At 39.3% G+C, this 12735-nt stretch overlaps 2 protein-coding genes across 2 annotated transcripts; both read left to right on the forward strand.

The window, feature by feature from the left end:
• Positions 1 to 5959: 5959 nt before the first annotated feature.
• On the forward strand, positions 5960 to 7946 carry LOC118724188 (ras-related protein Rap-1b-like). The gene is made up of 2 exons (XM_036447204.2): positions 5960 to 5971; positions 6958 to 7946. The coding sequence occupies exon 2, from the start codon at positions 6986 to 6988 to the stop codon at positions 7538 to 7540; it is 555 nt and encodes a 184-aa protein (XP_036303097.1). The 5' UTR covers positions 5960 to 5971; positions 6958 to 6985; the 3' UTR covers positions 7541 to 7946.
• A 987-nt stretch (positions 7947 to 8933) lies between these two features.
• LOC118703878 (olfactory receptor 11G2) lies at positions 8934 to 12174 on the forward strand. Its single transcript, XM_036411516.1, has 2 exons — positions 8934 to 8962; positions 11208 to 12174. The coding sequence occupies exons 1-2, from the start codon at positions 8934 to 8936 to the stop codon at positions 12172 to 12174; spliced, it is 996 nt and encodes a 331-aa protein (XP_036267409.1).
• Positions 12175 to 12735: the final 561 nt, after the last annotated feature.

The following is a 12735-nucleotide window of genomic DNA, read 5'->3' on the forward strand; positions in this document are numbered from 1 at the left end:
TTATATAAAATTACAATGATCAAAACAATGTGGCATTGACAGCTTTTCCTCAAAAAATTAAAAATGGAGCTTCCATTTGATCCAGTAATCCCACTTCTAGGAATATATCCCAAGAAAACAGAAACACCACTCAGAAAGAACATATGTACCCCTATGTTCATAGCAGCACTTACAATAGCTAAGATTTGGAAACAAGCCTAAGTACCCATCAGCAGATGAGTGGATTAGAAAACTGTGCTACAGCTACACAATGGAATATTATGCTGCTGAAAAAAAAAAAAAAAAAAAAAAAGGAATTCTTACCATTTGCAGCAGCATGGATGGAACTGGAAAGCATTATATTAAGCAAAATAAGCCAGTCAGAGAAAGATAAATATCACATGATCTCACTCATTTGTGGAATATAATGAACAACATAAATTGATAAACAAAGATAGAACCAGAGTCATAGAAGCATCAAACAGACTGCCCAACCTATGAAGGAAGGTAGAAGGTGAGGGAGTAAGAGATCAACCAAAGGACTTGTATGCATGCATATGAGCAAAAGCAATGAACACAGACAATGGGGGGTGAGGCATGTGCTGGGGCGGGGGGAGCAGCTGGGGAGAGGTCAATAGGGGGGAAAGGAGATACATATAATACTTTAAACAATAAAGAATTTAAAAATAAATAAAAATAAAATAGCAGTCACTCATTTTAGCCAAGAAGGGAGGATATTTGGTAGTGTATGGGTGGTACAGTAATCTTGCTTTTTCTGCGCTTAGACAAAATTACAAAGCAGTCTAATTTTGTCTCATTTTATCATGATCCTAGCTCCGTGGTCAGCAAACTGTGACTCATGAGCCACATGCTGCTCTTTGGCCCCTTGAGTGTGTCTCTTCCACAAAATATAATGGCCTGGGTGAGTCTATTTTGAAGAAGTGGCATTAGAAGAAGTTTGAGTTTAAAAATTTTGCCTCTCAAAAGAAATTTCAATCATTGTACTGTTGATATTTGGCTCTGTTGACTAATGAGTTTGCCGACCACTGTCCTAGATGAACCTTGACTGAAATTTTACTTGTGATGTTATATCCAATACCAGAACAGCATGACCTATCTGAGAGTGGCAGTCTAGTTTGTAATAATTTTGAGGCCTAGTTGTGAATGTCAGGTCCATTATAAACATCTGGAGCTACTTTTATCCCCTTCAGGTTCGTAAAATTCTTCATTGACCACATAGTCAGCACTTAGGGAAGTTAGAGATACGCTTTCTGGTGTGTTAATTTATATAACAATCCATTTTTTGCTAATATTTCATTCCACCTGGGAGAGGTTTAAAGCAAAGGCATTATTTAAACTTGAACAGAAAAAAGAAAAAAGAGATGGCTGCACAGGTAAACACCTAGCCGCAGCCGCACACAACAATTTCAATAAAATACAACTAAAATATAAAATGGACATTACCCAGAACTACAGGAAAGTCAACTGACTGGAAATTCTACAACTAGAAGCAAGGAGAAAACCAGAAGGAAGTGCGGAGGAGCTGTAAAAGCCTAAGGTACAGAGACACGCGGCGCGCGCATGGAGAGGACGGAGCCGGAGAGGAGGGAGGCTGAGTGCCTGGCTGGCGTTCCCTAGCGGGAAGGAGATAAAAGCTCCGACTGTGCTGGGCCCCAGTTCCAACTGCTCTGAACCCCAGTTCTAGGCCAGACCCTCAGGGACCCAGGCTCAAACAGAGGGAGCTGGGCTGTAAGGCAGAACCCCGGGGGAGCAGCGAAAGGAGGTTCCAGAGACGCGCACATTGTGCGCAGAGAAGGGATGGTTGGCTGTGCCGCGGGATTGCCCTGGCGGGAAGGAGACAGGGGCTCTAGACTGCTCTGAATTCCACCTCCAACTCCACTTCCAACTGAACTGAACCCCAATACCAGGCTCATTGGGAGAGAGCCTAGACTAGGGGTGTTGAACTCAATCAGAGAAGGGGCCAAAATCTAAAATCCAGCCTAAATCGCGGGCCGAATGGTTTACTGAACAGTCATAAACTGTCATTGTGATGGAAACGCAGCGGAGTGCAGTGATGACAGCGCGGTGCGGGCCACATTGCAAGGCCTGGCGGGACGGATTTGGCCCGCGGGCCTTGTGTTTGACACATGTGGCCTAGACTGTTTGGTAGCAGGCGAAAATCGAGGGCACCTTTCTCTTAGAGGTGCTTGCAACAAATACTGAAGGACCCTAAGACTCAGGAGCCGCATAGGGCAGGGCTGACAGAAGCCAAAGCTGTAGGCTCCACCCTGAAACCCCACCCCATCAGGGAAGCTGCGAAAATGCTGAGACGAAATAGATTACAAACGAAAGAAATGGAGGACAAAAAGCGACTGGATATAGAGTTCAAATCTACGCTTATAAGGATAAGGTTTTTCAAGAATTTCCTAGAAAAGATCGATAAGACCTATGAGGCTATGAAAAGGGATCAACTAGAAATAATAAGGAATCAACGAGAAATGATAAGGGATCAACAAGAAATAAAGAATACACTGTCTGAAATAAAAAATACCATACAGAGTCCTAAAAACAGAATGGAAGATCGCAAGAATCAAGTCAAAGATTTGGAACATAAAGAGCCAGAAGACACTCCTCCGCAGAAGCAAGAAGGCAAGAGAATCCAGAAAGTTGAAGATAATGTAAGAAACCTCTGGGACAACTTCAAGCGAACCAACATCAGAATTATGGGGGTCCCAGAAGATGAGAGAGCAAGATATCGAAAACATATGGAAAGAAGTAGTGACATAAAATTTCCCCCACCTGGTGAAAGAAATAGACTTACAAGTCCAGGAACTGCACAGAAGTCCAAACAAAAGGAATCCAAAGAGGACCACACCAAGACAAATCATAATTAAAATTCCAAGAGCAAAAGACAAAGAGAGAATATTAAAAGCAGCAAGAGCAAAGCAGGTTAGTTACCTATAAAGGAGCACCTATACGATTGTCAGCTGATTTCTCAACAGAAACCATGCAGGCCAGACGGGAATGGCCAGAAATATTCAAGGTGATGAATAGTAAGAACTTACAGCCAAAGATAATCTATCCAGCAAAGCTATCACTCAGAATCGAAGGCCAGATAAAGAGCTTCACTAATAGAGAGGAGGTAAGATGGCGGAAGAATAGATGGGCGGATTCTGAGCCCTCTCCCGAAGCAGAAAGAGAGAGCAACTGAGGGTCTTGTGCTGTGAGTGTTTATCGGCAAGCTGGGAGACAGTGAACACCAGAAGAAACTGCTGGGGGGCTGCTGACAGAGGTGCCCCTCACAGGGAAGCACCCACGAGGGCTGTGTCCCTGCCCGGAGCTACCTACCAGCTTGGACAGGGAAACCTCGCCATCTTGAGAGGAAGATAGGATCGTGTCAGAGGCCTGAATATCCACAGCCGCAGCGACCACCAAGCATCTGTGACCCCCAGAACTCGGATCCCAGGCGGCGCGAACACCTGCCCTCACAGGATTGCCCCACTGCTCAGCGAAAAGGTCAGATTTTGCGGGGAGAGGGTGGAGAGCGCTCGCGGCAAAAACAAAAAGCGCGTGCGCACAGGCGCTCGCGGAAGCTTGAGGAGAAGGGCGGTGATTACAAGTAGCAGCCCCAGCTATTGGGCTGTTGTCACCCTTGAAAGTGGACGGGGTTCCTAACAGGGGAGATGTCTAAAGAGCAACACATTTGGATCTGGCTCGGAGGGATATCGGAGAGTTGCGGGAGATTCCAGTTGCTCGGACCTGCCCCCTCCCCCCCTCCGTAGTACCAGCTTCAGAGAGGACGGAAAAAAAAAAAAAAAAAAAAAAAAGCTGAAGAGGCTCTAGCACATGTTTCAAACACAAGGCCCGCGGGCCAAATCCGTCCCGCCAGGCCTTGCAATGTGGCCCGCACAGCGCTGTCATCACTGCACTCCGCTGCGTTTCCATCACAATGACAGTTTATGACTGTTCAGTAAACCATTCGGCCCGCGATTTAGGCTGGATTTTAGATTTTGGCCTCTTCTCTGATTGAGTTCGACACCCCTACAGAGTCTGGAAGTCAACCTAGAAACACTGCCCCCAGAGGCTAATTCACAAATTGACTCTAGTGTAATAAAAGCAAAGCAAAACCTGCCTAAAAATCAGGACTGGATCATAACAATAGAGGAAGCGAATGACCTTCATTTCTGCAAATTTTAATTAAATTCTTTAAATTTTATTATTATTTTTTTAATTTTTAATTTTTTTTATTTTTGTTTTCATTATTTGCAATGTTTACTCGAGAAACTATTTTTTTTCTTTTTCCTCACTTGATTTTATCTTGATAATTATTACATTGTATATGTAATCAACATTATTACTACTACTAATTTACCTTTTTCATCTTATTTTCTTTTGTTTATTTTTATTATTTTTATTTCATTTGATTATATATATATTTTTTAAATTTCAGGATTACTGTTCTACAGTCTTTATCTATCCTTCTTTCTCCAATGCTTTATTCTATCTCAACCCTACCTTTATGCCTTCACCCTCTTTCCAATCTTTTCCTTTGATACCCTGTTTATCTTAACCCTTTCCTGCTCTAGATTTCCCCCATTCCTTCTGTCTACCCCCTCCTAAAATTTCACCCTACTTGTATATATCTAATTTCCAACTACCTGCTCCAAACCCATTCACACCTCCCTTGCAGTTGTCCTAAAAACAAAACAAAACAAAAAAACAAAACAGTCTTTCTCTCTAACTCTTTGAAGTTGTATGTTGAATGTTAACTTTACTGAAGTTGTATGCTTTTCTTTTATAAGATTGATTTGCCTATGCTTTTTGTTTGATTGTATGTTTTTGTTAGCTGGATTCTAGTCACCCTTATTGGTGGTTATTAATATCGCAAACACATATCTATTCAGTGCCTTGTGTGTTGTACCTGGTTGTGTTGTATTTTGTGCCTTTAAATCAAAGCAGGAGAGAGAGAACTCCACAACCAGACATCCTAGATCATGGGGAGACCAAAAAACAGCCCGCATATGAAAGAAAAGCAGGCTTCACCAGAAAAGGAAGTAAACGATATAGAGGCAAGCAACCTACCAGAGCAAGAATTCAGAGTAACGATCTTAAGATGGCTAAAAAGAATGGAAGACAAATTTGACAATATGAGTAAGACCCAAGAGGAAATGAAAAAAACCCAAGAGGAAATGAAGATGACTCAAGAAGAAATGAAAAATGACATCGCTACTATGAAGAACTCAATAGAAAGCATCAAGAGCAGACTAGAAGAAGCAGAGGATCGCATCAGTGAGCTAGAAGACAAGATGGAAAAAAATACCCAATTAGAGCAGCTTCTAGAAAAAAAAATTAAAAAGCAGGAGGAGAGCCTACGGGAGCTTTGGGACAATGCAAAACAAAACAATATTCGAATAATAGGGGTTCCGGAAGGAAAAAAAACCGAGGTAGATATAGAAAACGTATTTCAAGAAATAATGACAGAAAATTTTTCTGAGATAGAGAAGAAAAACCCCACACAAATCCAAGATGCTCGCAGAGTCCCAAGCAAAATGGATCCCAGAAGACCGACGCCAAGACATATTATAATTAAATTGGCAAACACCAATGACAAAGTTAGAATCTTAAAAGCAGCCAGAGAGAGACAGAAAGTTACATATAAAGGAACCCCCATCAGACTAACAACTGATTTCTCAACAGAAACTTATCAGGCCAGAAGGGAATGGGATGAAATATACAAAGTCATGCAAAGAAAGGGTCTGAATCCAAGAATACTGTTCCCAGCAAGACTATCAATCAAAATTGAAGGGGAAATCAGGAGCTTCACAGACAAAAAAAGACTAAAGGAATTTATCTCCACCAAACCAGCAATGCAAGAAATGCTAAAGGGTCTATTGTAAAAATAAAGAAATAGGAAGAGAAGAAGGAACACAGGGGTATAGAATAAAAATGGCATCAAATGAGTACCTATCATTAATAACATTAAATGTAAATGGTTGAAATGCTCCAATCAAAAGACATAGGGTAACAGATTGGATAAGAAAACAAGACCCATACATCTGTTGTCTACAAGAAACCCACCTCAGAAAAAGAGATGCACACAGACTGAGGGTGAAGGGATGGAAAAAGGTTTTCCAGGCAAATGGAAATGAAAAGAAAGCTGGGGTAGCAATACTTATATCTGACAAATTAGATCTCAGAGTGAAGGACATAACAAGAGACAATGAAGGCCACTTCATAATACTAAAGGGAGCAATCCAACAAGAAGAAATAACCCTGGTAAATATATATGCACCCAATACGGGAGCACCCAAATATATAAAAAAAAAAACTGCTGGAGCACATTAAGGGAGAGATTAACAGCAATACAATCATAGTAGGAGATTTTAATACCCCACTGTCACCCTTCGACAAATCATCTAAACAAAAAATCAGCAAAGAAATATCAATCCTCAATGACTCACTAGACTAGATGGAATTAATTGACATCTTCAGAACATTCCACCCCAAAGCCACAGAATATACATTCTTCTCAAATGCACATGGGACATTCTCAAAGATAGACCACATTTTGGGACATAGGCAAAGTCTCTTCAAATTCAAGAAGATAGAAATCATATCAAGCATCTTCTCAGACCATAATGGCCTAAAACTGGAAATTAACTACAATAAAAATAATCCAAAGAAATCAAACACATGGAGACTAAACAGCATGCTATTAAACAAGGACTGGGTTACCAGAGAAATCAAGGAAGAGCTTCACTAATAAAAAAATAAAAAAATAAAAAGCTAAAGGAGTTCATCACCACCAAACCAGAATTATATGAATTGCTGAAGGGGGTTCTTTCAGAAGAGAAAGTAAATAAAAATAAAAATTATGAACAACAAATACGTAACTATCAACGAGTGAATCTAAAAACCAAGGAAATTTAAAAAACAAATCTGATGAACAATATTAACTGGTGAATATAATAGAATCAGAGGTACTAGCTTTTGACAGATTTGCACCATGCATGAATATAAGCTAGTCGTTCTTGGCTCAGGAGGTATTGGAAAATCTGCTCTGACTGTACAGTTTGTTCAAGGAATTTTTGTTGAAAAATATGATCCTACGATAGAAGATTCTTACAGAAAGCAAGTTGAAGTTGATACACAACAGTGTATGCTTGAAATCTTGGATACTGCAGGAACAGAACAATTTACAGCAATGAGGGATTTGTACATGAAAAATGGACAAGGCTTTGCATTAGTTTATTCCATCACAGCACAATCCACATTTAATGATTTACAAGATCTGAGAGAACAGATTCTTCGAGTGAAAGACACTGATGATGTTCCAATGATTCTGGTTGGTAATAAGTGTGACTTGGAAGATGAAAGAGTTGTAGGAAAGGAACAAGGTCAAAATCTAGCAAGACAATGGAACAACTGTGTATTCTTAGAATCCTCTGCAAAATCAAAAATAAATGTTAATGAGATCTTTTATGACCTAGTGTGGCAAATTAACAGAAAAACTCCAGGGCCTGGGAAGGCCCACAAAAAGTCATTGTGTCAGCTGCTTTAATATACTAAATGCATTGTAGCTCTGAGCCAGGTCTGAAGAACTGTTGCCCAATTCAACAGAGCCAGCATTCCAACTTTGTTAAACCTACCAACATCTTAAATGGACTTTCTGTGGTGGTACCCTTTAAGAGGCGGATGAAAGCTACTACATCAGTTTGCACATTCTAATCACTTTCCAGTATCACAAGAGAGATTTTTACTTATATAATAGCCCTAATGTGCATCTGGTAAAACCAGAAGCTACAATCCAGTATTACTGCTAAGAGACATTTTCATCCACCAAAGTTGTACATGTATGAAAATGGTGTACTGTATACTATAACACGCCCCATACTTTGTTTTGGAGAGTTCAATAATGTAAATCCTAAAAGCACCACTATTTTAGCATAATAAAAGAAAAAACAAAGGAAAAAACAAAAAAGAAAAAAGGGAAAAAAAACACAGAAATTAAGGCAGGCCCCAAGGGAAGTGAATAACAACCATAGAGAAGTCTCTTGACACCGTTCCTTGTAGGCAGCAGTAAAGCAATCCTCAAGGACCAGGAAGAACAGGGTTTACTTCCTGGAAGGCTGTGCTTATAACGCCTCCCTCCTTCAGCAGACACAATCTAGGATCCTTATCAGAACCATTTCCCCTCTTTTCTCCACTCCAATTATTGCCAAGAAGACTATCTCTTCTCTCTATGAAAGCAAAAGAGAAATTTTTGAGAAGTTTCAGTTTAGAATTGCCTTTGCTGATCCAGGTAATAAGGTTATGTAGTGTTTAGAAGAGTAAAAAATATAATCTACTAGTCTTTACTGATAGTTCTCTTTGAATTTGCTATGGTCATAAACATATAACCAATATTTCTTAAGCATGGGTCAGGCAATTATCAAGGTACTTACACAGATACTTACCTCATTTAGTAATCTTTATAACAGCCCTTCGAAGAAGACATAATTATGCCCATTTTATAGCTTAGAAATCTGAGTATTAATTTTCTATAACTAGTTTTTTTTAATCTCTTGACTTTAAATTCAGTGCTTTTCCTATTATATCCAGCTGCATACCAGTCATCCTAATCTTGAAAATTATCCTTACTCTTAAGTATTTTCCAGAAATAGATTTCCCAGGGTTACAGATGTGGCAGTCTTCACACAAACAAGTTAAAGGAAAGAATTGAATTGTCATCAGATATCTCTGGACTGGCTGTGGAGATAGGGCCAACAAATAAATATACCAAGATTTCTGCTGTACTGAACTTTGAGGGAAAATTAAATTATCAGGGAATGTCTTCCTCACAATGACATAATCTACTTCAACCTTTCTGGAGTTAACTAATTTAACAAGTAAACCATAAAAAGGTGATTATAGTTAATTGACTCTACTGGTGTGCGCAGCACCCTCTGCAGTCAATGAAGGATGATGACTTAACCAGCCTAAGGTGAGTAACAATACAGTCTGGTTAAATATATTAGATTGAGCATAAAATGGTGATGGCCATTCCTGTATTCTAAAATACCTCCCTGATTTCTTAAACAGCTTTGTAAGACTTTCTGACAGAGTTGTTCTGAGAGGGAACGGCTTTACTCAAAAGTCTAACACTATCATTTGTTTTGGGTTGGTTTGGTTTTGTTTTGTCTTCATTTTTAAGGCAAACTCTGCTGCTGAGTAGAAATGGAGGGTACAGAGGTAAGTAGAGGCGAGGAGCTCTGTTAGGATGCTTCCACAGAAGTCCAAGGAAGAAAGGATGATAATTTGAACTTGGGAGATGACAGTGAAGACAAAGCAAAGAGAATTGTATGTCATATTTTAGAAACAAAAGCATCTTGCTTGTGAGTTGGATGTGAGGGGTAAAAGAAAAAAAGATATGTAACATTAAAATAGACTAGAGCGGGAAAATAAGTCCTTGAACATTGAACATTAACTAAACTATTCAAAGTGCTAAAAAAATAAATAAATTAATTAATTAATTAATTTAAAAAAAACTTTTTTTGAGATGATGGACAAAGTGATTATCACACAAAATAACCATTTAGAAACACCCTGCAGAACACTTTGATTAAAGATGCCCCAACCAGCCCTCACTGGTTTGGCTCAGTGAATAAAATCCCTGCGTGCAGACTGAAGGGTCCCAGAATCAATTCCGGTCAAGGAGACATGCTCAGGTTGCTGGTTTGATCCCCACTATGGACAATCCAGGAGGCAGCTAATTAATAATTCTCTCTCATTATTGATGTTTCTATCTCTCTCTCCCTCTCCCTTCCTCTTTGAAATCAATAAAAATATATTCTTTTAAGAAAGAAAGATGCCCAACCACAATTACTAACAAATTATTTTGACCTATTGGAGACTAAATGACTTTCTTCTGAGTTGGTGGTAAACCTATAGGCCTAAAAGGGACTTTTTTTAACATTGTGAAATTTAAAGTACATACATGACAGTCACATGTTACAGAAAATTTTCTTTTGAGTCACTCCTACAATTCATTAGCAGTTGATGTATTCTTATGGCCTCAACATTCAAAAACTGAGGCATTTGGGAAAATGGTTACCCCAGAAAAGATCATATACTGAATATTTTCATCCTTAATGAGGCTAATGTAAAATAAAGGAAATATTTATTAAATATTTTATGTCTGGTTTAAGTTCACTTTCAAAAAAGATAACTATTTGCTATCTGAAACTTAATCTCAGTCCATAGTCACATATCCTTAAAATGGAAAAAAGAGGAAAGGGCATTTAGAAAGTGTAAATTTGTGGTACAAGAACCAAAACCAGTTCATCTCACAGCTAAGCCACTAAAAGATCCAAGGCAATATAAGTTAATACATAGACTAGCAGGATCATGGTAAATTTTATTGACCACATGAGTTACCCGTGTCATAGAAATATAAAATCCAAAACTAGATCTGGCTCAGAGAGGGAAGCTTTTGTACATATTTTATAAGTTCCAAAATATTCTTCATTTTTCTGGTCCCCTGTCACAGATTTTCTTGCTCTCCAAAAACAAACAAAAAAGTACATTATAGACAACTAGCTCTCCCTTGCTACCTTCTGCCATTTATCCAGGGAGGTCTTACTGTTTTTGACTATTCCAAAGAGACCACCGGCAGACTCCTTGGATAGCTATGCCAATACTTGAAAATAACTTATTACTGATTAATTGATGTTATATTGGAGATAATGGAAAATAAGTTATTTTTCATGTTTCTATTTACAGATGCTATAGTAACCAAAACCAAGTCTAGATGCAGAATTATTTAGCAAAGGTTGGGGTAGGGTTTTTTTTACTCAGAAAAACATAAAGTCATTATGCAAATATATAACCATCCAAAGTCATTCTGCCTTGAGGTGTTCCCAAGAAGTGATTAGGAGAGAGAGCAAAAAAAATTTAAAGTTTTCTCTTCCTTACAAGTTTCCTGCTACATGTATCTTAACATTAGATCCATAACATCAGGTTTCACAGTTTATATGGAATTCTCAGCATCATATTTCTGACCTAGACAATCAGAAATCTATTTCAGCAAGACCAGATTAGTGCTAGTCTACCCAGGATAAACCAAGACAGTATTTCAGGTTTAGGAAAAGATAGTAACTATTCATACATAAATGTTTATTTTATTCCCCACGGTGGTGTCATGTATGTATATACAGTCATTCAATGATTTGACAATTTTTTTTTTACAGCTCACAAACCCATGAAAATTTCAACAACTCCAGCACCATCACTGGCTTCATCCTCCTGGGCTTCCCTGGCCCCAGGGATGGGCAGGTCCTCCTCTTTGTAATCTTCTTTGTTGTCTTCCTCCTGACCCTCATGGGCAATGGTTCAATCATCTGTGCTGTGCACTGGGATCAGAGACTTCACACCCCCATGTACATCCTGCTCGCCAACTTCTCCTTCCTGGAGATCTGGTATGTCACCTCCACCATCCCCAACATGTTAGCTAATTTTCTCTCTGACACCAAGGTCATCTCCTTCTCTGGGTGCTTTCTCCAGTTCTATTTTTTCTTCTCCTTGGGTTCTACAGAATGCTTTTTCTTGGCTGTTATGGCATTTGATCGATACCTTGCCATCTGCCAGCCTCTACACTACCCAACCATTATGACTGGACGTGTCTGTACCAATCTTGTGGTCAGCTGCTGGGTACTTGGTTTCCTCTGGTTCTTGATTCCTATCACAGTTATTTCCCAAATGTCCTTCTGTGGCTCCAGGGTCATTGACCACTTCCTGTGTGACCCAGGTCCTCTGTTGGCCCTCACCTGTACCAGACACCCTGCAATAGAGTTAACTAGCTCCACCTTAAGTTCTCTGCTCTTATTTATTCCCTTTATTTGTATCATGGTGTCCTATTCTCTGGTTCTACAAGCTGTGTTGAGGGTTCCCTCAGCAGCTGGACGAAGAAAGGCTTTCTCTACCTGTGGATCCCATCTGGCTGTGGTTTCTGTTTTCTATGGCTCCGTGATGGTCATGTATATAAGCCCAACATCAGAACATAAAGCTGGAATGCAGAAGATAACTACTTTACTTTATTCTGTAGTTACTCCACTCATTAACCCGGTAATATATAGCTTGAGGAACAAAGATATGAAACATGCAATAAAGAAATTATTTGGGATAGAAACAGGGGCATGGATACATGAAACAGTCTGACAGCTGTCAGAGGGAAGGTTGGGAAGACTGAATGAAAGAAGATGAAGGGATTAGACAAAGAACATACAACTCATAGACACAGATAGCAGTGAGTTGATGCAAGAGGGAAAGGGGGACTAGGAGGAAGAGGTAAAGGGGAGGAATGGAGATATCTGTAATAGTGTCCATAATAAAAATAAAGAAAAAGAATTATTGGGGACATAAAAGTAAGAGTCTTGATTTAAAATATTTTGGGGAACATAATCTGTTTTTAATATCTTAATTAAAAAAGACTAACTGGCCCTGACCAGTTTAGCTCAGTGAATAGAGCATCGGCCTGTGAACTGAAAGGTCCTAGGCTCAGTTCCAGTCAAGGGTATATACCTTGGTTGAGGGCACATCCCCACTAGGGGGTGTGCAGGAGGCAGCTGAACAATGTTTCTCTCTCATCAATGTTTCTAACTCTCTATCCCTCTCCCTTCCTCTCTATAAAAAATCAGTAAAATATATTTTAAAATAAATAAATAAATACATAAGACTAACTGCCATCACTCAGAAAATTGTTCATTACTTTGGGCAATG

This window comes from Pipistrellus kuhlii, unplaced genomic scaffold (genome assembly GCF_014108245.1).
Source record: "Pipistrellus kuhlii isolate mPipKuh1 unplaced genomic scaffold, mPipKuh1.p scaffold_m20_p_1, whole genome shotgun sequence".
In the NCBI taxonomy this organism is placed as follows: domain Eukaryota; kingdom Metazoa; phylum Chordata; class Mammalia; order Chiroptera; family Vespertilionidae; genus Pipistrellus; species Pipistrellus kuhlii.